Below are 21082 nucleotides of genomic sequence, written 5' to 3' on the forward strand. Positions count from 1 at the left end.
ATATCCTTTGTCACCAAGCATCCAGCATTGACCTTGTGGCTGATTGTTAAAAAAGCCAGATACAGTGCTCTCACGCAGGATGTGAGCATCATGGATGCTGCCTGGAAATTTAGCATTCACTGCTATAATAATTTGCTGGTGGTCGACAACGAGTTAGACATTCAGGGAATGGAATCCCTTGCGGTTCCTGAAAACCTCAGTATCCTGAAAAGGTGCCCGCATCGCGATTGCGTACAGTCTTTGCTCCCTGCACCTTAGGGAAGTTTGCAATTCTGAAGAATCCTAAAGCCCTCTCACTTTGTGCCTCCCTGGTCATAGGGAATCTGATCAAGTCCCTCCTGCATGTGTACAGGGCTTCAGTGACCTGTCTAATGCAGAAATGTGTGGCATGCTGAGACAGACTGCAAATGTCGCCAGCTGAGGCCTGAAAAGAACCCGACGCTTAGAAAGACAGTGCCGCGGTGACTTTGACCTGATGGTGCTGGCAGGCTGCAGATCTCCCTTTATGAGCTGGCATACCTCAGTGATAACCTCTTTGTGGAAGCGCAGTCTCCGAAGGCAGGTGGTGTCGGGCAAGTTGAGGTAAGACCGCTTGTCCCTGTATCTGCGGGGGGTGTAATGTCTGGTCCTCCTCATCAGTCTGGCACATCTTACATTAGGCACATAATGCTGTGGAGCGTACCTTCAGCCATCTCGAGTCTGCAGCATGTAATTATTCATCAAGAGAAGGTGAGAAATGACAGGCCCCATTGCAATAGCTCTCTGTTTTCCACCGATTGGTCACAAGCAATGAATGTCCTGACGAAGACACCTATTAAATTCCAATCGGTCACAGTATGGTCACGATGTTTGTACAGATGTTCACATCAATTCTAATGACCTCCACATCCGAACTCCCCCACAGTTGAAGCACAGCAGCCTTTTAAAGGATGTGACATGTGATGTAAACCATGATGTCCATAATGCTGTGATTAGTTCCGGTTCGTTCCACTTTTTTTTGGCGCGCGATATTGTGGGGGATATGTGTGCTAGGTGGTGAAAGTGACGCTGGGCGATCTCATGGCCGCTAGTTTCGGAAAATATGATCTTTACGACAAAATAAAATGGACGGGCGGTATTATTGAATCTCGGCGTTAATTCCGTGTGGAAACTAACGCTGGGCGATATTATGAGTGTTGATTTCACCCATTCTGATGATTCCGGCCCAAAAAAGTGGGCAGGCGGTATTATTTTTTCCCGGCGTTACGCACATGAGGAAAGTAATGCTCGGCGATAAGTTTCCGAAAAATGCCCGTCAGTTTCCATTTTGTGGCTAAATGGGTGATATATGGGCATTATACGTCATTTCAGCAGTAAAATGGACATTAAGTGGGCATTAAGTATGGAAAAAATGTGTAAAATCTAGCCCATAGACAGGCTAAGTAAGTGGGCAAAAATTTGGCAGATGGAGTATAATGTGGGAAAATGTGACGTTATCCACTTTGGTAGAAATAATAGAAAAGCAAATTATAATTTAAATGGAGAAAACTTGCAAAGTGCTGCAGTACAGAGGGACCTGGGGTCCTTGTGCATGAAACACAAAAAGTTAGTATGCAGGTACAGCAAGTAATCAGGAAGGCAAATGGAATGTTGGCCTTTATTGCAAAGGGGATAGAGTTTTAAAGCAGAGAAGTCCTGCTACAACTGTACAGGGTATTGGTAAGGCCACATCTGAAGTACTGCGTATAGTTTTGGTCTCCATATTTAAGGAAGGATATACTTGATTTGGAGGCTGTTCAGAGAAGGTTCATTAGGTTGATTCCGGAGATGAGGAGGTTGACTTATGAGGATAGATTGAGTAGGTTGGGCCTACGCATATTGGAGTTCAGAAGAATAAATCTTATTGAAACTTATAAGATAAAGAGGGGGCTCGACAAGGTGGATGCAGAGAGGATATTTCCACTCATAGGGGAAACTAAGACTAGGAGACATAATCTCAGAATAAGTGGCCGCCCATTTAAAACTGAGATGAGGAGAAATTTCTTCTCATAGGGTTGTAAATCTATGGAATTCTCTGCCCCAGACAGCTGTGGAGGCTGGGTCATTGAATATATTTAAGACGGAGATAGACAGATTTTTGAGCGATAAGGGAGCAAAGGGTTATGCGGAGTGGGCAGGGAAGTGGAGCTGAGTCCATGATCAATCAGCCATGATCTTATTGAATGGTGGAGCAGACTCGAGGGGCCAAATGGCCAACTCCTGCTCCTATTATGTTCTTATGTTCTTATCATAGGCAGTCCCTCGTATTGAGAATGACTTTCTTCCATGCCAAAAAGGGATGAGTTCACAGGTGTTTCAATGAAGGACCTAATATTCCAGGTCCCGAACTACATGTTGAAGGTTGGAAGATGCCCGTGTGGTGCACACCAGCCACCACACAGGCTAGACAGAGCTAGGTCTTGGTCCAGTGGCAAGGATTAACCAAGACGACTGGAGACTGCTCTGATGTACGGACAGAATGCGCACACATATTGCAGTGTGGGCTGACCCATGCTGCCCTGGGCCCTCGCCTCTTCGGTGCGGCGACCCCGACCTGCAAGGACCATCAGCAGGTCGAGACCTTCAAATGAGCAGCATGGAGCATACCACTTCAAGGTACAGCGCGCGCTGGAGAGCGATAGCTGTGAAGAGGGAGACTGGATTGGACGTCACTATAATCCAGGTCGTTGATTGGAGCGTGGGCAGTTACAGCAGGAGCGAGGTTGGGGCGGAGGAGTGGCGAGTGATCGTGGAGCGACGTGATCGGGGCCCAGGAGAGGCGTGAGTATAGTGTGCACAGTTTTGAGGACTGTGCAACCCGGATCTTCACAGTTAAGGCAATACGCACTCTAGCTCTGAGGCTGAGCAACCATAAACAAAACTACTTTCAACAGTTTAGAATGAGATGGAAATATTTCCAAATACTTTTCATGGAGCCAAAATGTTAATTTCTTTAAAATAATGAATGTTCATATTTTCTAATTAAGGCAGCGATATCACCACTGCAACAAAAGAACTCAAAGACAATCCGTAATTGTTGTGATTTTAGGCAGTGGGTTCTGCAATTTCATATTTACCTAATCACATTGCCACTTCAGAAGTAAATGGTACCTCGGGTCGCCCTTTTGAGAAGAAATGTTAGTGAAACCCATGGAACTATACAGCCTCACTGCAACAAATATTTTTGAATCTATGCCAATAAAATTAATTGATACCATTACCAATTGCAACAGTCAAGTTCCTTCGCTACTTAATATTCATGTTGTTATCCAGTGTAGTCTGTTTGTGTGAAGAAACACTCAATTCCATTTTAAGAGCAAGTACTTTACTGCAGTTGTCATCTGTTCATTACAATTCAGTATTATTATTACTAATAATAATAATAATAATAATAATGCTCGGACACGTGTTGTACTATGTGGGAAGTCAGGGACACTTCCAGTCCCTGACGACTACATATGCGGGAAGTGTATCCAGCTGCAGCTCCTAACAAACCGCATTGCAGCACTGGAGCTGCGGGTGGATGCACTCTGAAGCACCCACGATGCTGAGAATGACGTGAATAGCACGTTTAGTGAGTTGGTCTTACTGCACGTAAAGGTTATACAGCCAGATAGGGGATGGGCGACCAACAGGAAGAGCAGCGGAAGGAAGGTAGTGCAGGGGTCCCCTGCGGTCATCCCCCTGCAAAACAGATACACCGCTTTGGGTACCGTTGAGGGAGATGACTCACCAGGGGAGGGCAGCAGCAGCCAAGTCCATGGTACTGTGGGTGGCTCTGCTGCACAGGAGCGCAGGAAAAAGAATGGGAGAGCTATAGTGATAGGGGATTCTATTGTAAGGGGAATAGATAGACGTTTCTGCGGCTGCAATCGAGACTCCAGGATAGTATGTTGCGTCCCTGGTGCAAGGGTCAAGGATATCTCGGAGCGGGTGCTGGACATTTTGAAGGGGGAGGGTAAACAGCCAGTTGTCGTGGTGCATACAGGTACCAACAATATAGGTAAAAAACGGGATGAGGTCCTACAAGATGAATTTAGGGAGCTAGGAGCTAAATTAAAAAGTAGGACCTCAAAAGTAGTAATCTCAGGATTGCTACCAGTGCCACGTGCTAGTCAGAGTAGGAATCGCAGGATAGCTCAGATGAATACATGGCTTGAGGAGTGGTGCACAAGGGAGGGATTCAAATTTCTTGGACATTGGAACCAGTTCTGAGGGAGATGGGACCAGTACAAAGCGGACCGTCTGCACCTGGGCAGGACCGGAACCAATGTCCTAGGGGGAGTGTTTGCTAGTGCTGTTGGGGAGAGGTTAAACTAATATGGCAGGGGGATGGGAACCTCTGTAGGGAGACAGAGGGAAGTAGAATGAGGACAGAAGCAAAAGATAGAAAGTAAAAGTGGACGGCAGAGAAACCCAAGGCAAAAAGCAAAAAAGGCCACATTACAGCAAAATCCTAAAGGGGCAAAGGGTGTTAAAAAGATAAGCCTGAAGGCTCTGAGCCTCATTGCAAGGAATATTTGGAATAAGATGGATGAATTAACTGTGCAGATAGCAGTTAACGAATATGATGTAATTGGCATCACGGAGACATGGCTCCAGGGTGACCAAAGCTGGGAACTCAACATCCAGGGGTATTCAACATTTAGGAAGGATAGACAGAAAAGAAAAGGAGGTAGGGTGGCGTTGCTGGTTATGGAAGAAATTAATGCAATAGTAAGGAAGGACATTAGCTTGGATGATGTGGAATCTGTATGGATGGAGCTACAGAATACCAAAGGGCAGAAAACGCTAGTGTGAGTTGTGTACAGACCACCAAACCGTAGTAATGAGGATGGGGACAGCATCAAACAAGAAATTAGGGATGCGTGCAATAAAGGTACAGCAGTTATCATGGGCGACTTTAATCTACATATTGACTGGGCTAACCAAACTGGTAGCAATGTGGCGGAGGAGGATTTCCTAGAGCTTATTAGGGGTGGTTTTCTGTTGAGGAACCAACTAGAGGGCTGGCCATCCTAGACTGGGTGATGTGTAATGAGAAAGGACTAATTAACAATCTTGTTGCGCGAGGCCCCTTGGGGAAGAGTGACCATAATATGGTGGGATTCTTTATTAAGATGGAGAGTGACACAGTTAATTCAGAGACTAGGATCCTGAACTTGGGGAAAGGTAACTTCGATGATATGAGAGGCCTATCCACCGTCAACCCTTGAAGTATCACTTGCCAGTCTATTCTAGCCAAGTCATGGCAAACATTTAAATATCACATGGATGAACTTCAACAATTGTACATCCCTGTCTGGAGTAAAAATAAAATGGGGGAGGTGACTCAACCGTGGCTAACAAGGGAAATTAAGGAGAGTGTTAAATCTAAGGAAGAGGCATATAAATTGGCCAGAAAAAGCAGCAAACCGTAGAATTGGGAGAATTTTGTAATACAGCAGAGGAGGACAAAGGGTTTAATTAGGAGGGGGAAAATAGATTATGAGAGGAAGCTTGCTGGGAACATAAAAACTGTCTGCAAAAGCTTCTATAGATATGTGAAGAGAAAAAGATTAGTGAAAACAAGCGTAGGTCCCTTGCAGTCAGATTCAGGTGAATTTATAATGGGGAACAAAGAAATGGCGGACCAATTAAACAAATACTTTGGATCTGTTTTCACGAAGGAAGACACAAATAACCTTCCGGAAATACTAGGAGACCGAGGGTCTAGTGAGAAGGAGGAACTGAAGGATATCCTTATAAAGCGGGAAATTGTGTTAGGGAAATTGATGGGATTGAAAGCCGATAAATCCCCTGGACCTGATAGCCTGCATCCCAGAGTACTTAAGGAAGTGGCTGTAGAAATAGTGGATGCATTGGTGATCATTTTCCAACAGTCTATCGACTCTGGATCAGTTCCTATGGACTGGAGGGTAGCTAATGTAACACCACTGTTTAAGAAAGGAGGGAGAGAGAAAACGGGTAATTATAGACCAGTTAGCCTGACATCAGTAGTGGGGAAGATGTTGGAATCAATTATTAAAGATGAAATAGCAGCGCATTTGAAAAGCAGTGACAGGATCGGTCCAAGTCAGCATGGATTTATAAAAGGGAAATCATGCTTGACGAATCTTCTGGAATTTTTTGAGGATGTAACTGGTAAGAGTGGACAAGGGCAAACCAGTGGATGTGATATATTTGGACTTTCAAAAGGCTTTTGACAAGGTCCCACACAAGAGATTGGTGTGCAAAATCAAAGCACATGGTATTGGGGGTAATGTACTGATGTGGATAGAGAACTAGTTGGCAGACAGGAAGCAGAGAGTCGGGATAAATGGGTCCTTTTCAGAATGGCAGGCAGTGACTCGTGGAGTACCGCAGGGTTCAGTGCTGGGACCCCAGCTCTTTACAATATACATTAATGATTTAGATGAAGGGATTGAGTGTAATATCTCCAAGTTTATAGATGACACTAAACTGGGTGGCGGTGTGAGCTGTGAGGAGGACGCTAATAGGCTGCAGGGTGACTTGGACAGGTTAGGTGAGTGCCAAATGCATGGCAGATGCAGTATAATGTGAATAAATGTGAGGTTATCCATTTTGGGGGCAAAAATACGAAGGCAGAATATTATCTGAATGGCGGCAGATTAGGAAAGGGGGAGATGCAATGAGACCTGGATGTCATGGTTCATCAGTCATTTAAAGTTGGCATGCAGGTACAACAGGCGATGAAGAAGGCAAATGGTATGTTGGCCTTATTAGCTAGAGGATTTGAGTGTCGGAGCAGGGAGGTCTTACTGCAGTTGTACAGGGCCTTGGTGAGGCCTCACCTGGAATATTGTGTTCAGTTTTGGTCTCCTAATCTGAGGAAGGACGTTCTTGCTATTGAGGGAGCGCAGCGAAGGTTCACCAGACTGATTCCCGGGATGGCGGGACTGACATATGAGGAGAGACTGGATTGACTGGGCCTTTATACACTGGAGTTTAGAAGGATGAGAGGGGATCTCATAGAAACTTACAAGATTCTGCCGGGACTGGACAGGTTAGATGCGGGAAGAATGTTCCCGATGTTGGGGAAGTCCAGAACCAGGGGACACAGTCTTAGGATAAGTGGTAGGCCATTTAGGACTGAGATGAGGAGAAACTTCTTCATCTAGAGAGTTGTTAACCTGCAGAATTCCCTACCGGAGAGAGTTGTTGATGCCATTTCATTGGATATATTCAAGAGGGAGTTAGATATGGCCCTTACGGCTAAAGGGATCAAGGGGTATGGAGAGAAAGCAGGAAAGGGGTACTAAGGGAATGATCAGCCATGATCTTATTGAATGGTGGTGCAGGTTCGAAGGGCCGAATGGCCTGCTCCTGCACCTATTTTCTATGTTTCCATGGCCCCAAGTTTCCACACGCTACAAAACGGGCGCCCCTCCAAGCTGGGCGCCCATTTTTCGCGCCGAAAACGGCGCCTGAAAAAAAACGCGCAATTCTGGAGCGCCCTGCAGCTCCATGGCAGCTTGGCGTGGCGCCCAGGGGGCGGAGCCTACCACTCGCGCTGATTCTGTAAGTGGGAGGGGGCGGGTACCATTTAAATTAGTTTTTTTCGTGCCGGCAACCTTGCGCGTGCGCGTTGGAGCGTTCGCGCACGTGCAGTGTGAAGGTAACATTGGCACTCGGCCATTTTTGTAGTTCTTTGTAGCTGTTTAATTTTTTAAAATTTTTTAATAAAAGCACATTGCCCTTCCATGATCAGCACTGAGGCTTCTTGCAGCAGTGAGAAGGCTGCAGGAAGCCTCAGAAGTTGAGGCAGCCGTTTCCCGACGGGCCCGACCGACGGCAGGGGGGGCCTCCCCCCACCCCGACCCCCTGCCGTCGGGAACGGCTGCCTCAGAAGTCTTCTGAGGCTTCCTGCAGCCTTCTCACTGCCTCCTCACCCACCCCCCCCCCCCGCCGTTGGGAACGGCTGCCTCCTCCCTGCCTCCCCCCCGCTGCGGTCGGTCGGGCCCTTACTGCCTCCCCCCGCCGCCCACCCACCCGCCCGCCGTCGGAAACGGCTGCCTGCTCCCTGCCTGCCCCCCGCTGCGGTCGGTCGGGCCCTTACTGCATCCTCCCCCCCCCCCCATGCCATCGGGAATGGCTGCCTCCTCCCTGCCTCCCCCCCGCTGTGGTCGGTCGGGCCCTCACACCCTCCCCCACCCCTGCCATCGGGAACGGCTGCCTCAACTTGAGGCTTCCTGCATCATTCTCCCTGCCTGAAGCACTTTCACACAGGTGGGAAGATGGTTTATTTAATCTTTTCTTTGCTTATAAATTTTTATTCAGGTTGGATTTATTTGTATAATATTTGTATAAGTATAAATAAGGATTTATTGTAGAATTTAATGACTTCCCTTCCGCCCGCTCCCCCCCCCCCCCCCCACTCCACCTCGTTCCGGACGCCTGATTTGTAACTTGCGCCTGATTTTTTAATGTGTAGACAAGGTTTTTTCAGGCCTACAAAAATCTTCACTTGCTCCATTCTAAGTTAGTTTGGAGTACGTTTTCACTGTGGAAACTTTCAAATCAGGCGTCAGTGGCCGGACACGCCCCGTTTTGAAGAAAAAATTCTGTTCCTAAGTGAAGCTGTTCTAACTGACTAGAACTGCAAAAAAAAAATGTGGAGAATTGCAATTTCTAAGATAGTCCATTCTCCACCAGTTGCTCCTAAAAATCAGGAGCAAATCATGTGGAAACTTGGGGCCCATGTTTCTATTTATCTAGCACCTTAAACGTAGTAAAACGTCTCAAGGTGCTCACTATATATACTACAACTATACCTATTCATGACAAGTATGATATTTTGGTTATCCCTGTCCATTTTAAATGTAATTTTCTCTCCATTGAGGTTCCTATGTCACACATCATTCCATGATCTATGCAAACTCTAAATAATTGGAGAAAATGGATACTGCTTTGGTCCGTTATAATTTATACTTCAATCAGAATTATATTTGAATCAAGCAATATGAAGGTGATTAACAAACTTTATACACCATAAACCAGAGCCTTTTTTTTAAAACAAGAAATTATTTTTCTCTCAGGAACTCATTGGGGCAGAAATTTCTCTCAAGGACTCCCTGCGGGCAACGCACAAAATAATAGATATAAAATGTGCACTTAGCTGAACCTGCTACGCCCCCTAGAACTCCTGATCCACAGGCCTCCTCTCCCTGCCGTCGCTTGCTCGTAGGGACTTGCGCAGGAGTCACGTGTGCCTGGACACCCAATCACAGATAAGTATTTTCTCATTCATTTTAATAGGAGTTTCGTAAGTTATGAAACTCCTATTACAATGATTAAGAAAAACCCCAAAACGTACAAAAACTACATAAAACATTTTAAAAACACCTCACACAATACACTAATAGAAATTAAAGTTGTTATACATGTTTTTTAAAGAAAACATAATTGCCGACTTTAAAAAAAAGTTAGGGTTAGGGTTTAAAATAACATTACCTGAGTGGGCAGGGTTTTAACATAAATATGTTTTTAAAATTTTTATTGTAATCATGTTTTTTCTATGTTTTTAAACTTACGCCTGTAAAAGTAGGCTATGTGCCTGCTTTTTCTGGCGCAAGATTTTTGAGGACATTTGCAGGGCAAGATATGCGTAAATCCCGCAATCTTGCCCCTACAAATGTCCTTGCTCCCAAGATATCTACGATCTGTCAAGCTCCAGCTTGACAGATCAGAAAAGCTGGTTTTCACCGCATGCGCATTGCGCACTGAAAACTGGCTTTTCCGATGCCTTCCTGGGTCCGTAGGAACTTCGAACGGGCCCAGGGATGTCGGAATTTCTACCCCATTATGGTTCCTGAATCACATTTCATTTTCAGATATAAATAGATAAATAAGTCTAACCATGGTAACCTGAGTCATTCTGGAATTATGTAGATAATGGCTTGCCTTATCAGCCAATTAGTGTCACTTCAAGGCCATATTTCTGTTTCAGCAAGCATAGTGATAAGCTGAAAACTGCAACCCACTGAGCAATCTCGATCCTGTGACTCATCAAAAACTTAACAAACCTTTAGAATTTAACCCATTCCCATCTTATCATCTCCCTGTGTGACTTGCGTGAGCCCCGGAGGAATGTGGTGTGATGTGGCTCCATAAATGTCAAGCCATTGGAGATTGGGACAGATAGGTCACAACATAAGGCACTGAGAATCAAGAAGATTTTCCCCACTGAAAGGGGAGAACAAATTGCTGGTGAGTCACAGTAGGTGTCTCACACAACTCCAGATAATATGAAATAGCAGAAAGTGATGATTAAGAGCTGACCACCTGTAACCCTATCTGGCCAAGAATGCTGCAAGGCACAGGAACATGGATAGCCGAGAAGGAGAGAAGAAATTACACTCTCAATACTTGTGTCTTGTATTCATAGCCAAAAAGCAGTTTCCTAATTCCCTTAATGGCTTCACCTCTCCCCATCTCTGTAATCGCCTCCAGTCCATATACACAACTCAATGCATGACTCCCCCCTCCCCAAATCACTTACCTACCAACAATCATGAGGCACAGTTCCCATTCCTAACTTCACCTCACCTCCTTGGAGGAGATGGCACAGGCCATTCTTAGCCAGCAGCAAGGCTGAGAAAACACAAAATGCTGGTATCCTCATAAGTCATGCACCTTTTGCTTTCCCGCCCTCCCCTCACCACAACTCCACCCTTGTGCCTTCCTCATTTCACACACCCACGAATCCAACCTGCCCAGCCAGTGGTTGGCTAAGAAGAGGGAGAGGAGAATGAAGCAGAAGAACAAAAAACCGTCACTCGATTTGACGCTCCCAGCTACTAGCTCCTCAAGGTCAACCAGCAAGGCCACTTGCAGTGTCCCCCATTGAAAATCAGCAGCCTTCCACCAGCCATGCTGCAGCCACTGGGGTAACACTGCATTGCATCAGTAGGATAGGCAAAGGCACACAAAAGATAGTCACTAAGGGAATGTGTGAGGGTGATGAGTTGATTTCTTGATGTCATATTGGATGGATAGATGTATAAAGTTGGATTGGAAAGTTTGCTTTGTGGTGACTTTTATTTCAGCATTGTGGCCATGGACATTGTGATGGTCAGCGACAGAGTAAGGTGTGGGACAAATGTTGAAAGGAGAATTGGAGTTATGGTCACTGGTACCGCAACTGGATGATTTCACCCTGGATATCCCGGCCAGAAAGGGGCTGTCTGGGTTGCATCCTTCCTTATGATTCCTCCTCTTCTGCTTCCTCCTCTTCTCTCTGCGAGTGGATGATGTAAATCTGAAATGACAACATAAAATGTTGGAAATACACAGCAGATCAACAGCATCTTGACATGAATTCTATTTCTCTCTCCACGGATGTTGCCTTACCTGCTGAGTATTTCCAGCAGTTACTGTCTTCTCAGAGGCCTTCCTTTACCATCCGAGGCCTTGCAAGCGTCAAGTAGCAATCCCTGCACTCCCTGCGCACTTGAAAAACTTTTAACATGTATTGCACCAAGCCACTACTTCAATAAAATCAAAAAAATCCAGTCCAAAAGCTTAAATGCAAACTTACCTGGAAGATGTGTGTGTCACTTTAAGAGGTGCTGACAGCGCCTGGAAGATGTGTGTGTCGCTTTAAGAAGTGCTGACAGTGCCTTTGTCAATCTGCTGAATACTGGGTATTCATGGAGAGCTTTGGACCCAGCGCTGAACTCAACACTAAGGTACAAGTTCGCTGAGGTAACGTTAAGTTGACGTTGCACGCTGATTGACGTCACCTCTTAATTTACATTTGCGGAGAAAGATTGACAAGCAAGTGTGGCAAGAATATGCCAACATACTGAGGGCCACACCAAAATGGCAGTTGCCGAGTTCCACGCCACATAAGGGCGCTAGAGTGGCAGCCGTCATTTTTAGATCGGATCGCAGCGGTGACTCGTGGCGGTAAGTGGGCCAATTTCTAGGCCATAATTTATTGTTGGTGGTGATGGTGTTGTAATTCCAGGTGAATGAACCATGTAATTTTATGGAAGTGTAGCACAATATCAGTGCCCAGTGGAGCAACAATAACACTAATAACACTAATAAAAGCAATGTTGCTCACAACTGCGAAAATAGTCGCACAGCTTTGTTGGTTTAACAACAGTCTGTGCCATGTGGGACCTTGATTTTCAATCCTCCATTGATAAGCACACATGATATGTTGCTTAGCAGTGGGTAGCCACGGGGAAGATACCAGATTAAAGCTCTGAATGTAATTACTGTTCTCTCTCTTTGATTTTGTAGATAAATCTGTTGGCAATGGGAATACTAAAATCGTTTGGGATCTTATCTGTTGCACTTCAGGAAACATTCCAAACATCTATGGAACAGATCAGCTGGATTGGATCTATTATGTCATGTGTACGTTTAACAGCAGGTACTAGTAATAGGCCTTCCTATATTTCCTTCCTATATAGTGTAAAATTATGGCACATAACTATATAATATATTTAAAATATTACATTTGCATGCACGTGCTGTCTACAAAACATGTTGGCATATTATTGCCACACTTGCTTATCAATCTTTCTCCGCAATGTCTTTCGGATGAGGCGTTAAAATCGAGGTGGACTTAAAAGATCCCATGGCACTATTTAGAAGAAGAGCAGAGGAGTTCTGGCCAATATTTATTCCTCAATCAACATCACTGAAAACAGATTATCTCATCATTATCACACTGTTGTTTCTGGGAGTTTGCTGTGCGCAAATTGACTGCCGCGATTCATGGAAACATAGAAACATAGAAAATAAGTGCCTGAGTATGCCATTCAGCCCTTCGAGCCTGCACCACAATTCAATATAATCATTGCTGATCATGCATCTTCAGTACCCCATTCCTGCTTTCTCTCCATACCCATTGATCCCTTTAGCCGTAAGGGCCACATCTAACTCCCTTTTGAATATATCTAACGAACTGACCTCAACAACTTTCTGTGGTAGAGAATTCCACAGGTTCACAATTCTCTGAGTGAAGAAGTTTCTCCTCATCTCGGTCCTAAATGGCTTACCCCTTATCCTTAGACTGTGACCCCTGGTTCTGGACTTCCCCAACATCGGGAACATTCTTCCTGCATCTAACCTGTCCAATCCCGTCAGAATTTTATATGTTTCTATGAGATCCCCTCTCATTCTTCTAAATTCCAGTGAATCTAAGCCTAGTCGATCCAATCTTTCTTCACATGTCAGTCTTGCTATCCCGGGAATCAGTCTGGTGAACCTCAATAGCAAGAATGTTCTTCCTCAGATTTGGAGACCAAAACTGTACACAAGATTCAAGGTGTGGCCTCACCAAGGCCTGTACAATTGTAGTAAGACCTCCCTGCTCCTGTTGATTCCTGGATTCTTTTACCTCAATCTGGTTCAGTGAAATCACTGAGTCGAATACCGATTGTGGTTTAAACAAAGCAAGCTTTTATTTAAAAAGCAAATCCCGATCGGGGACCTTATCAGACAGAAGGAATACTCTCTTGATAGAGCGTACACACTTCCTATGGACAAGGTGACGTTACATTGTAAAGGCACGACGGTTATACATTTTCGGAAAAAGATAACAAGATACAATATGAGTGACATCCTAGTTCAGCCTATCCCCTTTGATCCCTCTTTCCCTTTGTCCACTCATAAGCCAATCTAAGTATGGTCTGATTTTAAACAAAGACCTTCTGTTAATGTTTCAGGTTAATAACATGATTTAATAAGACCTTGAGGTTTTTCTGCAAACTGTGGGTTTTGTTTCAATATGTGTTAGTGTTGTAACATTTCGCAGTCTCGAGTCTGAGATGTCATGGCTATTCCTCCATGAATTCTTTGTTAGCTTATACTGTCCCTATACAATTTTCACGTTCTCAACTTCAATGTCTCTATACATTTTTAAACATTCACACTCCTATAATCAATTCCTCTCGATATGTCATTTGCCTGCTGTACCTGCATGCCAACTTTCAATGACTGATGTACCATGACACCCAGGTCTTGTTGCACCTCCCCTTTTCCTAATCTGTCACCATTCAGATAATATTCTGCCTTCCTGTTTTTGCCGCCAAAGTGGATAACCTCACATTTATCTACATTATACTGCATCTGCCATGCATTTGCCCATTCACCTAACCTGTCCAAGTCACCCTGTAGCCTCTTAGTGTCCTCCTCACAGCTCACACTGCCACCCAGCTTAGTGTCATCTGCAAACTTGGAGATAGTACATTCAAGTCCTTCGTCTAAATCATTAATGTATATTGTAAATAGCTGGGGTCCCAGCACTGAACCTTGCGGTACCCCACTAGTCACTGCCTGCCATTCTGAAAAGGACCCATTTATTCCTACTCTTTGCTTCCTGTCTGCCAACCAGTTCTCTATCCACGTCAATACATTACCCCCAATACCATGTGCTTTAATTTTGCAACTAATCTCTTGTGTGGGACCTTGTCAAAAGCCTTTAGAAAGTCCAAATACACCACATCCACTGGTCCTCCCTTGTCCATTCTACTAGTTACATCGGGGTCAGGGGTGAAGTGGGGGTCACCTAATTTAAAGGGCAGCGGCAGGCACCAGCGAGGGGTTGGGGTGGGGGGTGGGGGGGAATGCGGGATAAGCAGCGTTGACCAGCTGTTCATTGGTCTGCAGGTGTGTTAGCTATCTGCTTGTCTTGATCGTCCCCCTTGAATAAAATGTTGCTGTCAGGATGTTTAGGAGGGTCCAGGCCTGAGACAGTCACCTGGACCCTCAGGTGCAGGTGGCAGGTCACTCGGTGTTCGAGAGCCCAGGGCTGTGCAAACTGGTTAGCTGGCCTGGGATCTGGTGTAGCCTGGTCCTGGACAACGCATTTCCCTCCATTGCATTCTTGGTCAACTTACACCAGGAGTGGGCCACGGACCTGTGGAAATCGAAGACTACATTTTCCGTATAATGGCAGTAAAAATGACCTGTCATTATTAATTAGCCATACTCAGCGTCTAGTAATTTGTTCTAGTGTACAATACTAATGATCAGTCCGGTTTTCCCTTAATGGACTATTTCACAAGGATTCATTTCGATGCACTCATTTCGAGTAATTGGTTCTGCCTCTTTAATTAGATCTAATTTTCATTTTATAAGTGATGCAGAAAGAGGTGACTTGCTCTCCGATTCCAACCTCACATACAGTGCGAAAGATATGACAGGATTTGTGCGTGTAGGAACACAGCTGCTAAGTACCAATATGAGCAATTAAAACAAATGTAATTAAAACCCATCATTCCAGAACAACCCCTTTTGGGAGTCACCCTCTCCTTGTTTTCACTTGCGAAGAAGTCACAATCACAACATCCTATTCTACAGGAAAGCACAGCAGCTAACATCAGTACTGGTAGACGCTAAGCTGAAGTTATTACGTTAAGCGGCTTATTTTGGGGCATAGAGGTAGTTTAGGTTTGCAGTGTCAACGTATGTTTTTTCCTAATTTTTCTGCCAATTTTTCCATCCTCTTGATCTCCTTTCTCTTGCTGGAGGTTAGTGTCTAGTGCTTAGTCGTCCTCTGGTATATTGTCCGAAAGACCATCAATATATAGGTTCGGTTATGCAGTGAGCGTTAGGAAGGCTATTCTACCATGGGGGGATTAAAACCAGGCAAATCCTGTCCTTGCCCACTGCACAAGGAGCAGGGATCACTGGATAGTGATCAGGAGCTGAACAACAACAACAACTTGCATTTATATAGCACATTTAACGCAGCAAAACATCCCAAGGCGCTTGACAATAATAATATCAATAAAGACATTTTTGACACTGAGCCACAGAAGTAGATATCCGAACAGATGATCAAAAGCTTGGTCAAAGAGGTAGGTCTTAAGGAGCATATTAAAAGAGGAGAGAGAGGTAGAGAAGCGTAGAGGTCAAGAGAGGGAAATCTAGACCTTAGGGCCAAGGCAGCTGAAAACACGGCCGGCAATGGTTGAGCGATTAAAATCAGGATGTGCAAGAGGCCAGGATTAGAAGAGCGCAGAGATCTCGAAGATTTCTAGGGCTGAAGGAGGCTACAGAGATAGGGAGGGGTGAGGCCATGGAGGGATTTGAAAACAAGGGTGAGGATTTTAAAATTGCGGCATTGTCAGAGCGGGAGCCAGTGAAGGTCAGCGAGCACAGAGATGATGGGGGAACAAGATTTGGAGCGAGTTACGATACAGGCAGCAGAGTTTTGGATGAGCACAAGTTTATGTAGGGAACCATAGCTGATTTCCCGCTCCCTAGTCCAGGGGTGCTATGGCCAATTGTAGCACACCTATCGTCAAACTCATACTGAAGTCCATTAACTCTGCACAGACTGGGTACCAAATGTGGAATCTTAATTGTCTGTGTGACTCACTATCTATTCACTGCCTTTACAGAGTGAGCCATTGGTGGGGTGGGAGGTGATGTCAGTGTTTATTTAACACTGAATGCTGCCAATGGAAATGATTCTGAGCCACTATTAATAGGAGAACACCAAGTGATCGTAGCCCAGGTTTTCTCCCTGAAGTCACACTATTTTGGGATTTTCTTGTGTTTCTGTTCCAGGTCCAATTGCTGGTATATCCTGTGCAAAGATAGGTGAGAAGCAGACTGGAATTCTGGGAGCAGTCATGGTATCTACTGGATTGTTCTTAAGTTCCTATGTTGAGAGAATTGCCTTTCTGTATGTCACCCTTGGTTTATTGGCAGGTAAGGGCAATATTTACTAAAATGTCCCTTGTAATAAGGCTTTACTAGCAGCAGGAGCTGGTTGTGAACTCCAGTGCTTCTATTTTCCAGTGTGAGAGGCACAGGCACAATGGACTGAATGGTCTTCTGTGTTTTATGATTCTACAATATTAAGGGAGCTACTTAAATGTTTCACTTCAGGGAGGAACAGGGTCTCAGACTGGAAGATAAGGCTCTGAGTGAAGATGAGCACACAGGGCATGGCCAAACCTGATCATTGAAGATATCCCTATCAGCCAGTCCACTTGCACTATAGACAGCTCATCCATCACACACAGTTATTACTGGTGCAGCAGAGGGTGTTGTGTAACTGTAGTTCCACGGGTACAACCTCTATTCGAGGAAAATTCAGCAATGCTGCACTTATGGCCTAGATTCCAGAGCTGGCCCTGTAATAGTCAGAGACATACCTGTGCTCCCATCGAGTGATGCTCCACGCAGGGAACACAACATCACTGAGTTTACCCTTCCATCGCTTTTACGTTTGGGAAGTTATTTCCCCCACCTGCCCTTTCCTCCCAAGAGTCTCTCTGTGCCGTGTGCCAATCCTAGCAAAGGGACATGCTGGAGATTCGCCCCCCAGCCCTTTGCTAACGTCATTCTGTATAATTCACCAAGTCTGTGAGAGTCAGACATCTAATATTCCTCCCTCTCATCCTACAACAACACCTTGCATTTATGTAGTGCCTTTACTGTAGTAAAACATCACAGGAGCCTTATCAAACACAATTTGGCACTGATTCACATAAGATGTTAGGACAGGTGACCTGGTCAAAAAGGTAGGCTTTAAAGGAGGAGAGCTGTCTAGAGGCGGAGATCCTACCCTCGGCTTTGAGCCTCCCGCTGTCAATATTGCTGACACCGGAAAATTCTTCATGGAGGAATCACAGGCTTTACCTACGCCCCTCTCCCGCCGTAGATCACAGCATTAAACCTCCACATTGTTGTGCCACAGCGCTGCTGAATGATAAAGCTTTTGGTGTAAAGGGAATCCCTAAGGTAAGAAATCACCGTTAACCCTGAAAGCACTTGTTCTGTAATGTATTTCTTGGTATCTCTTTGCAGGGTGTGGGTTTGCCTTCCTGTCCCAGGCTGCAGCTCTAAACACAACCAAGTACTTCCGCAGAAGGCTTACCACCGCCTATGCCATTTCCCGCTCAGGAACAGGGCTCACCTTTGCCCTGGCTCCGTTCCTTCAGTACCTTCTCAATGAATACGGCTGGCAAGGTAGGTAACCAGCTAAATTCTCATTGCAAATTTCATTACAAATGAATTACTCTTAAGCAGATACATATACATAAGAACATGAGAAATAGGAGCAGGAGTAGATCATATGGCCCCGAGATCCTGCTCCGCCGTTCAATAAGATCATGGCTGATCATCGACCTCAACTTCACTTTCCCACCCCATTTCCATATCCTTTGATTCCCCGAGACTCCAAAAATCTATTAATCTCAGCCAGAGACTCAGCATCCACAGCCCTCTGAGGCAGAGAACTCCAAAGGCTCACAACCCTCTGAGTGAAGAAATCCCTCCTCATCTCTTAAATGGCCTACCCCTTATCCTGCGACTGTGCCCCCTAGTTCTAGATATTTCAGCCAGGGGAAACACCGCTCAGCACCTACCCTGTCAATCCCCTTCAGAATCTTGTATGTTTCAATGAGATCACCTTTCATTCTTCTAAACTCCAGAGAGTATAGGCCCAATCGACACAATCTCTCATCAGAAGACAGCCCTCTCATCCCAGGAATCAATCCAGTGAACCTTTGTTGCACCGCCTTCAAGGCAAGTATATCCTTCCTTATTAAGGAGATCAAAACAGCATTGTCAAGTGTTTTTTTTCCTATGTAGACTAAGGTATACTTGCAATTCCACTGCTGCCTTTATTAGCAAGGCTAGGCTGGCCATATGCCCCCGTTTTCTGGGGACAGTCCCTGGATGAGGTATTGTGTCCCTGGGCAAACAGCATCCCCAGAAGAGTCCCCGGTTCAGGAAACTTGTCCCCAAATAGAGTCATATTCATTAGCCCTCTGGTTGGCAGCTGTTGGACTTCAACTTTATTTTTGGATAAACTGGAAAAATTCAATCTTTGTTTTTTTAAATATGAATGTACAGAAACCCCGGGGGTGGGGCGAGCTTCTTAGAAACATAGAAACATAGAAACATAGAAAATAGGTGCAGGAATAGGCCATTCGGTCCTTCGAGCCCACCGCCATTCAATGAGTTCATGGCTGAACATGCAACTTCAGTACCCCATTCCTGCTTTCTCGCCATACCTCTTGATCCCCCTAGTAATAAGGACTACTTCTAACTCCTTTTTGAATATATTTAGTGAATTGGCCTCAACAACTTGCTGTGGTAGAGAATTCCACAGGTTCACCACTCTCTGGGTGAAGACGTTTCTCTTCATCTCGGTCCTAAATGGCTTACCCCTTATCCTTAGACTGTGACCCCTGGTTCTGGACTTCCCCAACATTGGGAACATTCTTCCTGCATCTAACCGGTCTAAACCCGTCAGAATTTTAAACGTTTCTATGAGATCCCCTCTCATTCTTCTGAACTCCAGTGAATACAAGCCCAGTTGAACCAGTCTTTCTTGATATGTCAGTCCCGCCATCCCGGGAATCAGTCTGGTGAACCTTCGCTGCACTCTCTCAATAGCAAGAATGTCCTTCCTCAAGTTAGGAGACCAAAACTGTACACAATACTCCAGGTGTGGCCTCACCAAGGCCCTGTACAACTGTAGTAACACCTCCCTGCCTCTGTACTCAACTCCCCTCGCTATGAAGGCCAACATGCCATTTGCTTTCTTAACCGCCTGCTGTACCTGCATGCCAACCTTCAATGACTAATGTACCATGATACCCAGGTCTCGTTGCATCTCCCCTTTTCCTAATCTGTCACCATTCAGATAATAGTCTGTCTCTCTGTTTTTACCACCAAAGTGGATAACCTCACATTTATCCACATTATACTTCATCTGCCATGCATTTGCCCACTCACCTAACCTATCCAAGTCACTCTGCAGCCTCATAGCATCCTCCTCGCAGCTCACACTGCCACCCAACTTAGTGTCATCTGAAAATTTGGAGAGACTACATTTAATCCCCTCGTCTAAATCATTAATGTACAATGTAAACAGCTGGGGCCCCAGCACAGAACCTTGTGGTACCCCACTAGTCACTGCCTGACATTCTGAAAAGTACCCATTTACTCCTATTCTTTGCTTCCTGTCTGCCAACCAGTTCTCAATCCACGTCAGCACACTACCCCCAATCCCATGTACTTTAACTTTGCACGTTAATTTCTTGTGTGGGGCCTTGTCGAAAGCCTTCTGAAAGTCCAAATACACTACATCAACTGGTTCTCCCTTGTCCACTTTACTGGAAACATCCTCAAAAAATTCCAGAAGATTTGTCAAGCATGATTTCCCTTTCACAAATCCATGCTGACTTGGACCTATCATGTCACCTTTTTCCAAATGCGCTGCTATGACATCCTTAATAATTGATTCCATCATTTTACCCACTACCGATGTCAGGCTGACCGGTCTATAGTTCCCTGTTTTCTCTCTCCCTCCTTTTTTAAAAAGTGGAGTTACATTGGCTACCCTCCACTCCATAGGAACTAATGCAGAGTCTATGGAATGTTGGGAAATGACTGTCAATGCATCCGCTATTTCCAAGGCTACCTCCTTAAGTACTCTGGGATGCAGACCATCAGGCCCTGGGGATTTATCGGCCTTCAATCCCATCAATTTCCCCAACACAATTTCCCGACTAATAAGTATTTCCCTCAGTTCCTCCTTCTTACTAGACCCTCTGACCCCTATATATCCGGAAGGTTGTTTGTGTCCTCCTTAGTGAATACTGAACCAAAGTACTTGTTCAATTGGTCTGCCATTTCTTTGTTCTGTGTTATGACTTCCCCTGATTCTGACTGCAAGGGACCTACGTTTGTCTTTACTAACCTTTTTCTCTTTACATATCTATAGAAGCTTTTGCAGTCCATTTTAATATTCCCTGCAAGCTTCCTCTCGTAATCTATTTTCCCTGCCCTAATCAAACCCTTTGTCCTCCTCTACTAAGTTCTAAATTTCTCCCAGTCCCTGGGTTCGCTGCTATTTCTGGCCAATTTGTATGCCACTTCCTTGGCTTTAATACTATCCCTGATTTCCCTTGATAGTCATGGTTGAGCCACCTTCACTTTTTTATTTTTACGCCAGACAGGGATGTACAATTGTTGTAGTTCATCCATGCAGTCTCTAAATGTCTGCCATTGCCCATCCACTGTCAACCCCTTAAGTATCATTCGCCAATCTATC

General features: G+C 45.1%; 1 protein-coding gene across 3 annotated transcripts in view; it reads left to right on the plus strand.

Moving 5' to 3' along the window:
* Positions 1 to 21082, plus strand: part of LOC139276923 (monocarboxylate transporter 5-like) — an 82297-nt gene that overhangs the window by 48120 nt on the left and 13095 nt on the right. Inside the window, exons 2-4 of one of the 3 annotated variants that reach the window (XM_070894917.1) lie at positions 12292 to 12424; positions 16576 to 16719; positions 17824 to 17985. In XM_070894917.1, the coding sequence (XP_070751018.1) occupies positions 12292 to 12424; positions 16576 to 16719; positions 17824 to 17985 (439 nt within the window). The remainder of the gene's footprint in view (positions 1 to 12291; positions 12425 to 16575; positions 16720 to 17823; positions 17986 to 21082) is intronic. The other 2 variants (XM_070894919.1, XM_070894920.1) reach the window with 2 other exon arrangements.

The sequence above is a fragment of the Pristiophorus japonicus genome, chromosome 12, assembly GCF_044704955.1.
Source record: "Pristiophorus japonicus isolate sPriJap1 chromosome 12, sPriJap1.hap1, whole genome shotgun sequence".
Classification (NCBI taxonomy): domain Eukaryota; kingdom Metazoa; phylum Chordata; class Chondrichthyes; family Pristiophoridae; genus Pristiophorus; species Pristiophorus japonicus.